Source organism: Egretta garzetta, unplaced genomic scaffold (genome assembly GCF_000687185.1).
Source record: "Egretta garzetta isolate BGI_Z169 unplaced genomic scaffold, ASM68718v1 scaffold4, whole genome shotgun sequence".
In the NCBI taxonomy this organism is placed as follows: Eukaryota; Metazoa; Chordata; class Aves; order Pelecaniformes; family Ardeidae; genus Egretta; species Egretta garzetta.
Window position 1 is genome coordinate 1,222,418 of NW_009259329.1, and position 15,725 is coordinate 1,238,142.

The window sequence follows — 15,725 nt, forward strand, 5'->3', positions numbered from 1 at the left end:
ACCAAGCTTCCTTCTTTCTGCTCTCATTTTTGTTGAATTTCTGGTGTGAGTGTTGGCAGGCTCTGGAAATTGTACTTCTTCATCCAGATGTGATACTCTGCTTGGAATTTCGGTTCCAATATCACTTCTTTGAAATCCAGGAAGAAAGCTTTAAATAGACTTTAGGTTTCTGGGGCCATCTTTGCTAGGGACTTCGAGCAACAGTTTAAAAACTATTGCCCTAATAATTTGATCATAGCTGATTTATTTAGACATTCTAGCAAAGAAAAAGATAACCTACTAGGAAGAGTCTCTCTCTCTCTAGTGCTGGTCTTTACTGCCTTCCAGGAGTTTTCAGTCACCTGGTGTTGCTTTGGGCTGGTGGTCTCGTTGCCTTTTCTACATGTAATGATGTGCCTGTTATTTTACAAATGCTGAAATGGGATGGTGTGTTCCCCATTAAATCCATGCTCCAAAATACATAAATAGATAAATAGATGCAGATAACTGACCTCTGCAATGTTGCTCCACTCCAGAGGTTATATTCCTACAATGTTTCAGCTGTTCCTTCTAGAGTGACCTTCAGGAAAAGCAGTGTGGTCTGAGAGTCAGAAGTTGCAATTTGTGCTCTGTGGGCAGTGACTGTCTGAAGTCCAGTGGGTCCTTGGATCTCTTCTCTTCCACCTCTGGAAACTGGGAATGTCTTTACTGCCTGTGGCTATTAAGGGTTACTTAGACATTTGTGCTGTTTGCATACTGTAAGGTACTATATGAACACCAAGGATTATTTTCTCTCTTTGAGCCTATTGCTTAGAGGAGGCGCCTCTCTCTCAACCTGAGCTTTTGCAAAGGATCCAGGTACCTTTTTCCCCTTATCTATTCATTGTTTCTTAGATTATTTCAGTATTATCCAGAAGCAGTTTTGAAGCTGTTGAATACTGCTTAGCAGTAGTCTCTCTCCTATGCTTACGTCTTGGAAAGACATAATTTTACTTGAAGACTGACTTTTCTCAGCAGGATAGACTTTACTGGAAGAACGGGATTCACCTCTGCCCAAACCTCTTCACAGTTGTATCTGCTTAATTTAAGTCACTTTGTGATCTGTTCTTCAAAGGATACAAATGCTGCTTTCTTGCCAACTCTCTTGGAAAATGTAGCTTTTAAACTCTGCAGAGAGATATGTTATTTCTTCTCTAAGGTCATTCATACTTAGTTACCTTGAAAAACTCAACTTTGTTTACTTTATGGCTTCAGCAAGAGACTGTTTTAGTCCACAAAAAGCCCATTTCTGGTATGTGAATTATGTCAGATACAGAACGTCTTCACTTCTGGAAATGTACAGCCTTCAGCTTGTAGTTGTGGAAGCACAGTTTCTTTAAATGAAGTGCTTTCTGCCTCTCTTCATTTTCCCACAACTTCAGAGTGAGAAGAGCACTGCAAAAAGATCTCTTTTATCTCCTGTGAGTATAAAGCTTTGTGATTTAATTTTTGCCTGGCATTTCTACACCGCGGGAATAAAACACACTTCACTAAAAATAGCTTGTAACGCTCGATTCTACTCCCGTGCTTTCTTCACCAACTATGGAAAGTTCCAGCTGCAACGGAAAAGCCTTACAGGTTTATCTCCTCCTCCCACCTTGCTTCTCCCCCACGGAGAAGGTGGTGTGTACTTAGAATATGGGTGAAGAGAAAAGTTGATCCTTCTGGGTTCAGCTGTGTGTTCCTGCTAATGAGTGTCTTGCGGGTGCGAAGTTAACGTCTATACTCGGAGGGCTACCATATGGTTAGAGTCTAGCAATTATAAATTACCGTGCATATAGATTAACTTTATTTTCTATTAATCGTTCATTGCAGGTTGAATTTTTCTTCTTCCTTCTTTGTTGGTTACCCGATGAAGGGCTCTTAACTTCCGCATATTCCAAATCTAATTAGCAGCTGAGTTTCTGGGCTCTGAGGAAGCTGAATCTCAGGTTTTTTTGGAGTTTTGGGCCGATGAATGCGGTGTGATTGTGTTTTACAGTTTGTTAGGTGATGGTAGATGCAGGGGCCTAGAACAGGGAGGCCATATGGAAGATGCTGCTTTCACAAAAAGTCTCTATGTGCTAAAAATGGTGTAAAAATTGCAGATCTCTGAATTAGCCTCTTTTGGAAAAAGAGAGCTTGTTAGACTTAAACCCAAAATTCAAGCAGCTATTTGATAGATCCTGTAAAAAAAAAAAAAAAGGTACTGGGTCTGGCTGGGATGGAGTTAACTTTCTTCATAGCAGCCCGAGGGGCTGTGTTTGGGACTTGGGGCTACAACAGTGCTGCGAAGGCACCCGTGTGGTGGCTATTGATGGGGCTGTTGCTCAACGGTGCTTGCACACTGTCAAGGCTTTTATTTTTTTTTCCCCACTTTGCCCCCCACCCAGTGACTAGGCTGGGGGTGGGGAAGAGTTTGGGAGGGGACACTGCTGGGACAGCTGACCCAAAGTGGCCACAGGGATACTCCATATCGTGTAACCTCAGGCGGAGTGATAAAATGTAGGGTAGAGAGAGAAGCAGCGGGGGGGTTGGGTTCCATGGTGGCTCTTGTTTGGAGACTGGCTGGGCATTGGTCTGCCTGTGGCAGCGGGTGAGTGGATTTCCTTTGCTTTTTTATTTCTGTTTTTATTCTTTCCTCTTTCCTTCACCTATTAAACTTTGTCTCAACCGACACGTTTTCTGGCTCTTGTTCTTCCTCCCTGTCCCCCTGGGGAGGTGGGGAGTGAGCAAGTGGCTGTGGGGGTGCTTGGCTCCTAATGTGCTTCCTAACCAAAATGCATTATTCTGACTGTCAGAATTTGCATTTCTCTTTGCATCGTGACTACTGTAATCGCTTTGTCTTAGTGGCGTTGACTCTTTAAGAAGAACAGCATCACTACTGGCTTGTTTGTATCAGTCTGATCATATTAATAGGCACTTTTTTTAGTTAGACTTCTTCATAGGCCTTGGACCCTGTGAATTATACTACTGAAAAATCATAGACTGCCTATTGATTATGCTATAAGCATTCATTAGACTGTGTTTTTAGAAACTAGCAGTGCTGGGTAATGTTTCAGAGCTGGAAAATGGTGCTTTGCAGGCTTCCAGCAGTTTGCCAAAGGGAAGCACGTACAGAATGAAAAGAAATGATGGAATGGAGGCAGAGGATGAAAGGAAGATTTATAACAAGTTTTCATTTATATTTTGAAATACAAGCAAAACAGATTTAAAATATAATTAAAATGATTTTAACTGCAGCTCATGAGCTTACATTAGTAATGGTGGGAAAAAGCTCTTCAAGAAACCCAGACAATTAATGGCTCCTGTGAATGCATCTTCAATGTTGGGCTATGCAGGGTTCATCTGTTTCCTTTCAGATATGTTTTGCCCTGTAGCTATTGTTAGCTACCTTGTGTTTTCTCTCCAAAGAAGATCCTTTTGTTTTGTATTCAGCTTTTTAAGTCGGTGATCGTTTTATATATTGAAGGCTGTTCTTTTATATGATGCTTCTGTACTTCTAGGTCTCACAGAAAAAGAAGTCAACCCAGAAGACATAAAACAGAGGATCAGAAGTCTCTCGGGGATGTCATGGCTATTGAAACTGCCTTGGAAGATGTGAAAGTAAAAGAGGAGCTGAAAAGAGGGCCCGATCTAGAGGAAGAGGAGAGAAGCAAAGTGATTGAGGGAGAAGGTGAGGGCCCTGCTCACTGATGGCAGATCACTTCAGTGAAGAACTGGGGCAAGCGATCTCGCTAAAGCACATTTGTAAATAACTTGTCTGCTGTTGTTTATTTCTGTTGAAATACCAGTGGAGTCTTTCCCAATATTAAATCTATGCTCACTGAAATACACCATCATTTACAGCAGCAATTGATTTTTCCTGCTCTTTAAGGATTCAGTCCAAATAGCTTTCTTGGCAGGGCTTGAAATTTCTGCCAAAACTATTACAGGTTTGTAAAAATATATATTAGGGGAGGAATATTTTTAAATATTTCATAGAGAAACAAGTAAATATATTTTGTGTACTACTCCGAAAAGGAATGATTTGTGCGCTCCCTTGTGCAATTAGTCTTTTCCCCTTTCCCTTCCTCCCCATTTCTTACAGAGACTGTGAGAAAAGTCAGCCTTAGGTTGTGTGGGATCCACAGCTGCTGCATGAGTGCAAGTTTTAGGTTTGGTTTTCTTCAAGCCTAGCTGTAGGAGGGAAGTTTTTCAGCTTTGTTTGAATGGCTGAAGTTGTCCATGGCAACTCCCAGTCCTTTATGATTTCTTCTGCATAAAAGCACAGGTTCCAAACTGTTTAGGAGAAGGCAAAGAGGAATAGGAGCTGATAAAACAACAGAGCTGTTTTCCACAAAGCTGTGGCTAAATCTTTGTGCAGCCTCTGATAAGTCACTTAACCTTTCTCTGCTCATTGACCCATCTATACAGTGGCCGTGATATTTTTTTAATACTATAGTCCTCCTGTAAGAAATGGTGTCTGTAAAATTCTTTGAATCTGCCTGTTGGAATGCAGCATGACTTAAGGCAAAATACAACCGAAGGCCTGTTGCAAAACCAGAGACTGTCTTGGTTTGGGTTCTTTTGTGTGACGTGTTTGTTGTGCACATCGTTAGTCCAAAGGCCTGACCTTCAGCCATCTTGCTGGAGGCTTTTTTTGTGATTTTTTTTTTTTTTTCTTTTTTTTTTCTTGGCTGTGTATGAAAGGTTGCAATTTTTGCTGGGAGTAAGCTGCTTTTTTTCCCCTGACGTGCGTGGTTAAGTGGTTGATGTGTCTATGATGCACCCTCTCTTTGAGGTACTCTCGAGCATCTCGTAAGCACTGTGGTGAATTAATTTTCATATATTGTATAGATCCATTATTTGTTTAGCATTTGGAGAAAACTGATGCTGCAAACTCTTTAGAGAGCCTTGATAATGATCTTAAAGGAAATCTGTGGAAGCTCTGGGAACAGAATTGCGGTCTTTGTTCGGTTCCAGAGTCTCTTAGCTAGACAGCATATTTTCTCTTTTCATGGGAAATAAGGAGTTTGAAAATCACTGTCGTACAGAGCAGGAGGAGCACAGAGCAGACAGTTAATTCCTATTGCCCTAAGCTTGACAGTGTCAGCAGCGTGTTAAATTGTGTGCTCTTAGCTCTTGTACAAGTTTAACAGTTGATGCTTGCAATAAATGGCCCGAAGATGCTGATATCCCTTCGGAGACAAGAGCTAAGTGACAAGGACAGAGCCGGGATGCTTAGAATGGCAGAGGAACAATAAAGAGACTGTTCTAGCCGAATAGGTTCCAAATTATACACTTAAACCACATGTTAAGAGCTCTTTAACTGTTAGCACAGGAGGGGGAAAACTTCTTTTCAGCACCATTGCAGAAAGCATCGCTAGAACTGGCTGTTTGCTTCGCAGTTTCTGAGGGGCCTTGTGCTCGGTGTGGCTGGTAGCAAATACTTAAGTTTCTTTAATGCAATATCGCAATGAAATGCCACTGAATTCTCTAGTTTTCTACATCCTGTGTCAGCATTACCTCTCACAAGTGTCTTACAGTTTCATCTTGAAAAAGAAAATAGCATCTGTTTGGATGGCCCCGCTCATGGCAATTAGCTTCCCCCCCGCCTTCGCTTTTTCTTCTCCTCTGGTTTTAATTTGGCTTGATTTCTTCCTTACTTCAGAAAAGATGACCTTGAGAAGGAGGAAGAATGAGGTTTCAAAGTAATCCTTGGTAGTTTCAAAGTAGGTCTTAGGTTTCATGTTGGTTATTTGGACTAGCTGAGTATTAATAACTTGAGGTTTTCAGGCTTTCTGACCCAGATACCTTAAGGTGGTGTTTTCTTTTGGTTTTTATGACTCAGCTTTATATTCATAATTTATTATGTTGCTATTAATGCATTTAGAAGCAGCATAAATACATCCGGCGAGTCGGCAGGGTGTTATCTGCGATGCTGTGCCTGGTCAGAGTCCTGCAGACTTGGGCTACAAACCATGTATCTTACAGGAGGAATTTTTTTTTTTTTTTTTAAAAAATAATGTGAGAAGCAGCTGTGTGATGCCTAACTGCAAAATAGTTGTGGGTTATTTTCTACCACATTTCATTAAATGGCATTCCCACATATCCTCTTGGGTGTTGCAATTGTAAACTAAGTACATAATTACATGGAGTAATACTGGGATGAAGATGCCAGTAAACCAGAACTGAAAACTTTTCTGCTGTTAGCTGTATATAAGAACAAATTGTTGCAAAACTGATTTTTAGATGACCATTTGCTGCGTGATTTTACTTCAGGCAAGATCTCAAGAATGGGCCATTAGCCAAGTAGCTCGCCTCTCACTGATTTTTCTTCTGTGTTGCTTAAGCTGGCAAATTCATTCAGAGATGAGACTGTTCCATGTGACGGGAGGATTATCATGAAACAATGTCATAGCACAAGGGTTTGTCCTGGAGACTTTGTGGACCTTCCTTAGCATCATGTAGAGAAAACAGAGCCTTTTCAGAAATCTGCTAACAGTCGCGGTGGCCATCTACATATTTGTAGTATGTGCCGTCTGAAGTTCTGATAACAACCGAGCAGACACAACCCCTAGAAGGAAGTAGAAGGTGTTTTCCTACCATTTCTGCTTTCTGTTCTCATATCAGTCATGTTCACGTATTCTGTTAGCAGAGGTGATGTGCAGGATGTAAACACTGAGCGCGTAGGGATTGCTTTAAAATAATATCCTCTTCCTAGAAGTAAGTAATGCTGTTTAAGTGAAAATGTGAACTCTGTTATTAGGAGGAACTGCAGGGTGGTAGAATAGTCTGTGATGATTTCGTCTACCACACGGTCTCCCACGTGGATTGAAGAAAAACCTTTGAATTAACTATTGCACACACAGAGACGTCTTGAAGGATGCAGTGCTGTAGTAGAGGGATCCACTGGCAAACTTGTGCTTTCTCCCATGTTTAGTTTCGTCTTCTCTCTCTGCTTGTGCTTCTGCTAGATTAGTAAGTCTAATTTACAGTTACTTTTTGAACTGTTGATGATACAAATTATTTATCTAAAGTTGTGGCTAACTTACTGATGCTGAAGTCCATTTCTAATTGTCTTGGCCCAGTATCAGGAGATACCACTCTAGCAGATGAAGTCCCTACTCTTGTAGCAGCTTTTTATAATCTCAATGCCCAAAGCTATACCGAATGGTCCTATGTAAGTGGTTCGATTTCCCCTCAAAGGTATTGTATACCCGCAACTTTAGTGAACTCAGTATTTCAAATTATCTCTTGACAAGCAAGCCTTCCCACCGTGAAAAGCCATGGTCATGCTACGGTTGTCCATGTGTATCAGCTCTTGTGCCTTTCTTCCCTTTCTAGAAGTATTCATGACAGCCAGGCAGAGCCTCTAGTTTTTACCTCACTTTTTCCTGGCTTCTGATCTTCTAGATTCACTTGCAAACTAGTTTGTTCATCTTAATGCAAAAACTTTTAAACAAAGTTCTACATGCCAGCTGCTGTCAAATTACCCATTTAGAAGTCAATAAAACTGGTGAATGGCATTTGTTTTGTTGTTGGGTAGAGAATTCTTCGAGTGTATAGAGAGTAAATATGATCTGGTTTTGTGCAACCGGGGAAAAATCCAATTTGCCTTTCATTCAATATGTTTGTTTCTCTAAGGAAATTCAATATTCCTTTCTCTGTGATAGAACAAACCAGTTTATCTGAGGGACTGCCTGCACAAGAACAATAATAACGATTTGGGCTGGCCTTGTTCCCATTTTTATAAATTAGTGTAAATAAAGTCATCAGACCAGGCTTCTGGGAAGTGTCGAGGTTGCGGTATCCCCTAGAAGATTTCAGCAGGGCTTTTAGCACTTTATCATCTTGTGGGATTATTCACCTTCTCTTTTCAAACCCTGCCTCCCGCAGATACCTCGTTACTGGGTGATAGTTTATCTGATTTTCTGTTTACGAGGTTTGGTTGGTCAGCTTTGGTTTAGTCCTTAAATGGAGGAGTCTGGGACGGGTGAAGCATCGTTATTAGGGTGAATTCTCTGTCCTTCGTTGTCATCTGGCCTCCTCCCCATCCTGTTAGTGAGACCTTTTGCGGCTGAGTCACCCAGTCGTAGCATCTGCAGGTGAAAAACAACCTCTTATGAAATCAGTTGAGCACTGGCGTCTGTCTGTGGAGCATCTATTATTTATTTTCCAGAGTGAACCGATAACTTTGGTCATGAAGTGGGGGAAGAGTTGGGCAAAGAGAACATAGGTAATTTTAGATGCAATAAGGCGAGATGTGAAGGTATTTCCTGTCCTAACTTAGAGACACTTGCTCAATGGCCGGTAGGAGTTTTAATTACTGCTGTAAAATCAGACTGTGTGGATCCTTTAACGGAGTTATATTGGGAAGATAGGAGGGAAAGACTTTTATGGGTCGTTGCTGCTTCTGGTAAAAATATTGAGATGTCTAGCTGTTCAAGAAGTGTTTTTGTTGTCACAGCCATTTAAGAGCCCTGCAACACCATGCAGATAAGATGAATGACAGTAAGCTTGGAGAAACAAGGACAAATGGAGCAAGTGTTAGGAAGGATATCTAAGTAACCAGCGCTGGCATGGTGTCTCTAATAGGCTTAGTTCAATGCTGAACTTGATTTATGCTTTAAAGGCATCTTTTTAAAAGACCTTATAGTAGAAATCTTTCGGTAATAATGATTCAGGTATCTTTGTTCAATTCTTCATTTCCTAGGGCTCTTGGGTGCATTGACACACAGTAATACTCAGATAAGAGCTATGCTTGCAAACAGAGGGAGCAGTAAATGGGGGTGGGCCAGAGGTTAGGGCAAGCTGGTGATGTAGAATGGTGGTCTCCGAACTTTTTTGATTGCGCCCCCTTATCAGCTAAAAAAATTTTGAGCACATATCCCGACATATGTATATTTATAAAATCTATATGTGTCTTACTGTGCTGAAGTATTATGTACATTATAAAATGTACACAAAAATAGACTTTTTTAAAAGGATGAACTAAAGATAAAATACTATTTTAAAAATACATTTTATTTTATTTAGTAATGGTACAGAAATATTTTCTTCCTGCACCCCAGTGGATGGTTTTGTACACCCCACTTCGGAGACGGCTGATACAGAAAACTTGAAATACAGAGTCAAGGCTAATGCAATATATGACATGGGTTTTGGCACACTGTCCAGTTTCTTAGGGGTTTAGTTATTTTCTGTCCAGGCAACATTCATTTTGGCAGACTTTCTGTTCCAGTCAAGAATTCAATAGTCTGTAGAAATGACACCAGTCTAAAGTGGGCTTCTCTAAGTCGGTGCTGAAGTACAGCTGAATATGTCTACAGCCTTCAGCCTGCCTGTTTGAAAGGAAGGACACTACCATCATGTATTATGTTAGCCCAGCATTGGAGCTTTTTGATGAAAGGAGAAAAATACAAAATGCCCAGAAATCTTGGCATATGAAGCTAAACGTTGTTTATTACCTTGAACCAGGTGACTGCAAAGTAAAGGCCCGTCCTCCGAAAGTGAAAGGTGAGAGGAAAAAGAAGCACCTTTTCCATCATCACCACCACCATCTGCAAACACCTCAGCCTCCTCTGCAGCAGCAGCAGCCACCGCTGCCACCACCGCCCGCCCCGCAGCAGCAGCTGGCGGAGGACGAGGCGCCAGCAGCACGGCCACCGGTACCCCCAGCGGCACCAACATCGTCCACAGCAGAAAAGAGCTTGACCCCAGCTCCCCTGAACATTATCCAGCCCTCGGAGGCACCAGTTGAGGAAGATGACTTTAAACCTCGGCCGATTATTCCCATGCTTTATGTCGTTCCACGGACCAAAAAGGTGGTGTTTGACAAGGAGCGCATGTCCTGCCAGCAGGCGTTTGAGCAGTTTGCCACGCAAAAGAGTCCAAGTTGGCGGGAACAGACGGTCCCTGTGGAAATCCCTGTGAAGGAGGAGGAGAATGCAGAAACAGAAAACACAGAGGTTGGTACAGAGGTCAGTGATTCACAGGTATGCGTGAGCAAGGAGGTGGCTGTAAGATTTGCTAGCTGTAAGCAACAAGTTGAGGACTAACCTTGGAATGAGAGGAGTCCCGAATTGTGCCTGAGCTTCCAGTGGAATAGTGCCATGTTGGGAGAGCCACAGAGTGCTTTTGCCCAAGAGGCTGATTATTTTCTCACAGTTCAGTCCCTCACTGCACTGGTGCTGGCTGATTTATCAAACTTGTTGGTGTCTTCAAAAGATGAAGCAGAGAATCTCTTTTCCTGCTACGAATAGTACAGGTAATACCGAAATGATCATCCCAAGCACTAGGCAGGAAGACCCAGCACAAGCAGAGCAACAGTTCTGAGCGTAGTAAACCCAAACAATCCCAAGGGGAACTTTCATCACACCAACATTTTTGTTTCTGACTTCTCCAGCTGATAGCATTGTGCTTTCTGCCTCCAGGTGATGGCCTGCTCTATAGTGTGGCCTAGGGGATCTTTTCCCTCATGAGATTTAGAATTGGACAAGTTGGCAGAAAACTTTTTCATGGCCAATACTGTTCCTAGCATGTAATCTGTCACAGGCATCTCTTTTCCTTGGAGTGTGCTTTCCTGGGGACGGTTTCCAAAAGAGGAAGGAGGGAAATGTTCAGGAATTAGCAGCAAGTCAGAGCAATATTACATAGCTCTATTTTCCTGCATGATGCGGCTGAAAGAGCCAAGGGAATGGCAAAACGCTGTTAGAATAGGATAGGGGGAAATGTGCATTGCCATACCGGCGTGGCACAATTAGTGTACCTTTCATGGAAATTTTTCCAAGATAATGGCTGCAGACTAGAGAGGAAAAAAAGTGCTGTGCTGTGATGGGCTGCTCTAAGTCCCTTCATCTCTGCTCACTCCCCTGTAACATGGGATGTACTTGGATTTCATTCATCATGCTGTAGCACTGCTGCTGCTCTGTGTTTGTGAACCAAAGCACATGGCACTGTCGATTTTTAGTGCCGAGTAACTCACCTGTAACGTGTTCAGTGCCCGTCACCAAAGGGGTCTGTGAGCCCCTGTGATTAGGATCCACGTGGTATTTACAACGGTGGATGGTGCACAGGGCAGGGGGTACAGCACAATACAAATACAGTTGTCCTAAAATGCACTGTAATGGTCTAGTAAAATGTTACTGGTCCTACATGCTCTGCATAATTTTCGTGCTGGGGTTCCTAGCTGTTTGTGTGACTGACCAGGCTTTTCAGAAGCTATTGGAATTGGCCAACTTGAAGCTGTGCTGATTTTAAGAAAACGCTGTAGTTTGCCTTTACCCGGCATCTTAAGAGATAGCATTGGCTTTATCTCCTATGGTAATTGGCTTGAGTGGCTTAATTGATTGCAGCCAAAAGGCAGTGAAAAGTTTGCTGTGTAAGCTCAAGAGCTCTTTATGACATGGATTCTGCCTCTGTTGTCCTGTACTCCTTTGCTTACCTGTGTATTTTGGGGTTCCCATCTAGCTTGTTCTGGTTTGTTACAGACTGCTTCTGCTTTTTCAAAAATGAAGATGGAGATAAAAAAGAGTCGTCGTCATCCACTGGGCAAACCACCAACCCGCTCCCCGTTGTCGGTGGTTAAACAGGAGACCTCGAGTGATGAGGGTGAGTGCGCGAGCATTAAGAACACTTGTGTGTCTTGTCTGATCTGAAGAATTGCTGGAGCCATTAATGTAACTGGATGGCCTCAAACTTTTTGTGTTACACTTAACCGTTAGAAAATGCAGCATGTTCCCATTTTGATAACCCAGCTTGAAACAAAATTCATCCGTGGGAGGTGTCCCTTCTCACCTCCCATCCTTTTTTCTGCCAAGAAAAATATTTTGCTGGCTGCAGAGTGAGGCAGCATTTTGGGTAAAGGGAAAAAAAAAATATAGTTCACGGAAAATAACATCTTAAAGTAAAAAGCTCCTTCTTGGATATTGCATTAAAATGTGATCTGTTCACCTCGGAGGGTGGTGGAGGTTAGGTCTGCTGTTATGTGTATGGGGAAAGTAAATTTAACTTCTTGCTTGGCTTTTTAATTCATGTGAATGTTGGGGTCCAGCTTTTCTTGGCAGATCCAGAAATGATAATTAGAAAGTGTCTCAGTGCTTAACTGTACATCGCTGATTTTTCCTTTTCCCACATTCCAGTCACTGGGAATGCCATAACAGCCTGGACCAAGGGGCAAAAAAAATAAAAATAAAAATACTCTTACCTCTCCCTTCTGTTGTGTGGTGTAATTTGCCACTTCTGGGTCTTGCCCACATTATAAAGTACTCAGAATATAGAAAAGTCCACAGTAAGAAGCTTTTGCATGCTGGGGCAGGTACGTGAAGGTGTAGTTGGCAGTCCCTGCTTTCAAGGTACTTAAAACTTTATGTTCAAAGGACAACTTCTTTCCTGTTTACTTTCCTTCAGAGAATATATCCATTGATTTTAGAGAAACTTCGTGTAGGAAGGGGATATTCTGCACATACATAGCTCCATTTCCTTACCAAGGATGATGCATTTGATGTCTTGCATATGTGTAATGCGGAGTGAAGGTGTTGAAAGGCAGTCGAGACTAGTTATCTTGTTTTGGTGTGAGACCTTGCAACAAACTTTGTGCTGAAGGATCCTCATTAGCCAGATTCTTTTCACTGTTTTGACTTTTTGGATGGTGTACAGGGACTTTTGCTGGCTGACTCAGGAGCAACTTTCTGTGAAAGCTGGCATTTCTTGGGGACTGATTTACAGCACTGTTGGGCAAAATCTGATCAAACAGATTCCTCTCTTCCCCGCCAGGGAATAGAAGCAGCAATCTGCACTCCTTGCTTTTTCAGGGCTAACGTGTAAGGATGATCTGGAGGCTGCAGTGAGAAAGAATGAGCATGTAAATTAAAGGAATGCATATGCTACACTAAGATTCAGTTGAGACAAATTGTTAGCCTTTTCTACTTGAGTATAACTTGAAATGTGGGAGCCATCCTGAGTGTGGCGTCTCACCTAGAATCCATCCTGGGATGAGTGACGGTGGTGATAACATACAACAGTCATTTCCTTTTTTCTCTCTGTCTGTCACTCTGGATTATGGTGCCGGTTTCATTGATTTCACTGGTATCATAAATCCTTGCCTGTCTCTTGATGTGCTTTGACTAAAATTCGGAGAAACACGTAGTTTGGGGTTTGGCTCATGTCTTAAAATGTCAGTAAAGGTGCTTGAGTTCTTAAAAGGTAAGTGGTGAGCTCGACTTTGGAAGTTAAGACATCTTTAAAGTATCGATCTGCATACCCGAGGTCACCGGTCTTTTTAAATTTTGTCTGTGCCGTACACGAGGCGTGGACACGTCGGCGCGTTTAGCTGAAGTTAGGACTGTAGAACACGTCCTTGTGAACCCGTTTGGTATGAGGGCCAGCTCTGGTCTGACACACGCTGAACTTGCAGCCGGCTCCTGGCATGAGCAGTGCCTTCCTCTGGGAAGGAAGCCCTAACTCGCCCACCGGTAGGGCTGATCCCGTTTGTCTCCCTTTCCAGCAGAATCTTACGCAGTGTTGTGGAAAAGGCGATGGTATCAGCAATTATTGTTAGCCTGTGGATACCACTTGTAGTCCAAGATAAAAATACAGTAAGAAAGCAAAGGCACTTTCCAGGAAGTCACCCTTGTTTGAAGCGTGACAGAGATACACAGACAGTGTTTGTCATCTCAAAAAAAGGATTAATTAAACACAATAAAATTTCCTACGTTGTCTGGCAAATACATATCAGATTAGTTTGGGGGAACGTTTAAAATCTGAGATGTAAACTTAGCCATTAGTGTTTTACTACAAGTTCCTTTTACCCTTTCTGGTAACCTAAGAGTCTGAAAACCTTAAAAGGGAGGTGGAAATGGGGAGGAGGCTTAGGCTTGTTGGGAGCAGCACAGTAACTGCCTATTTCCAGTAATTAACAGTGAAGCAGTGAACAATTTGGTTTAATGCGCGGAGCTCCGGGGATAATGTTCCACTAAGATGTTTTTGAGTTCCCCTGGCCAAAGCTTTCTTTTGGAAACTTTGCAGATTGAGAATGCAGCGAGTGATTTACACTTAGCCTTGTGTGGAAAATTTCTTCAACACTTCTAGTGACTCAAAATTCCTTAATAAGGAATGGTAAGAAACTTGGACCCCCCCCGAACTGACACAAATGGATTCTGCTGTGGTTTAATGATAAAATGCCAAGGGCCTGTTAAAGGTTTTGTAAAACCAAAGAATTAGCAAACTAATTAGCACAAGCAGTACCTATCTGAGCTCTGGCAGGAGAAAAGGTGGTGGTGAATGCAAATTGAAGGCTTAGTGGTGTGCGCTTGATGGAAGTAGCGGTGAAGCAGCTGCCGAAAGTACAACAACAACTTGAACCCAGGGTACCTCAAGGCCAAGATTTGTGTTTGCAGAGACAGGTAGGGGATGTGCTTCAGGAAGGTTCAAACAGACATGGTGCTGACTGGCAGGAACTGGGAGCTGGCATAACTAAACCAGCACAAACTGCTGCGTGTCTTCCAGAGAATGCAGCTCCCAGCTGGCCAAAGGAAAGGGGGATTTCTTTGCACTTGCATTTTGAACTTGGCTTCATTAAAAGGATGTTGTAGTTTTCCACAGTTAGAAAGTGGAGAGAAGTACGAAGGCAGTAAATCCAGATTCTTTTCTTTCTTCTTCCTCGTGACCAGTTCCATTAGGTCATTGTGGTGTCTCTGTCTTTGCTGTCCTACCCATAAAGTGGAGATTATATCCATTTAAGGAAGTATTTGAGGCATACATACATGAGGAACCAGGGATGAGTTGAATGTTTTTATGTATTGAACTTCTTGTGTTGTTGAAACATCAGCTGTTTAACCCTACCTTGCTGCGTGTTGCCTCTACTGACTGTCCGTTGTGTTGGGATTTTTTTTCTTTCTAGAAACGTTTCCATTTTCTGGGGAGGAAGATATGAGTGACCCAGAGGCTTTGAAATCTTTACTTTCCCTCCAGTGGAAGAATAAAGCACATAATTTCCCAGCTGAAAGAAAATTCAATGCAGCTGCTGCCCTGAGTGAGCCGTACTGTGCTGTCTGTACCCTCTTCTACCCCTATAACCAGGTAATTCCCGATCCTGCTCAGATGGACGTGTCAGTGGTGGGTACTGAGTGGTGGCTACTGCTTAAGTTATGGTGCAGACCTTTACAAAGAAGACTCATACAAATGTGCACACCAAAGCAGCGTGTTTGGATAGCGCAGAGGCAGTGGATGGAGCCTTTTCTGTTATCTTTCCTGGCTTCTCTGGCTTTCTCTGCTTCCATTTTTTCAGATCGCACATAAAGAGCTTTGCACTGCAAACACTTTCATGCAGGGAAACGGTGCCATATTGGGCGTGTGATTGCCCTTGTTTGGATACGGCCCGGACTTCTGAATATAGGCAAACAAGCAGCAAAATAAAAAAATCCCTGAGTAATCACATACATCATTTTTTGGAAAGTACCAATATGCTTGGGGATATGTCATGAGCGGAAAGGCAAAATTTATCAGATGAATTAGTTATTTGCCCAGTTGTGTATTGATTCGTTCTTGCATGATTATAGAACCAAATCTGGCTTTGTGTGTCCACTAGTAATATGTGCCTTAGAGGCATATATATGTGTTGGAAGCTTTTTCTGAGAAAAGCAGAACCCACCTCCCCCTTCAGTAAAATCTCTTGATTTATTATACAGACTGAAAATAAAATATCTGTTCTGATTGCTGGATGGTGTCGTATAATGGTTGTAGGG

At 42.4% G+C, this 15,725-nt stretch overlaps 1 protein-coding gene across 4 annotated transcripts in view; it reads left to right on the top strand.

Moving 5' to 3' along the window:
• Window positions 1-15,725, top strand: part of KDM4B (lysine demethylase 4B) — an 82,547-nt gene that overhangs the window by 47,635 nt on the left and 19,187 nt on the right. For 2 of the 4 annotated variants that reach the window (XM_035892271.1, XM_035892274.1), the window contains 4 exons: window positions 3,504-3,673; window positions 9,460-9,977; window positions 11,472-11,592; window positions 14,882-15,060. In XM_035892271.1, the coding sequence (XP_035748164.1) occupies window positions 3,504-3,673; window positions 9,460-9,977; window positions 11,472-11,592; window positions 14,882-15,060 (988 nt within the window). The remainder of the gene's footprint in view (window positions 1-3,503; window positions 3,674-9,459; window positions 9,978-11,471; window positions 11,593-14,881; window positions 15,061-15,725) is intronic. The other 2 variants (XM_035892272.1, XM_035892273.1) reach the window with 2 other exon arrangements.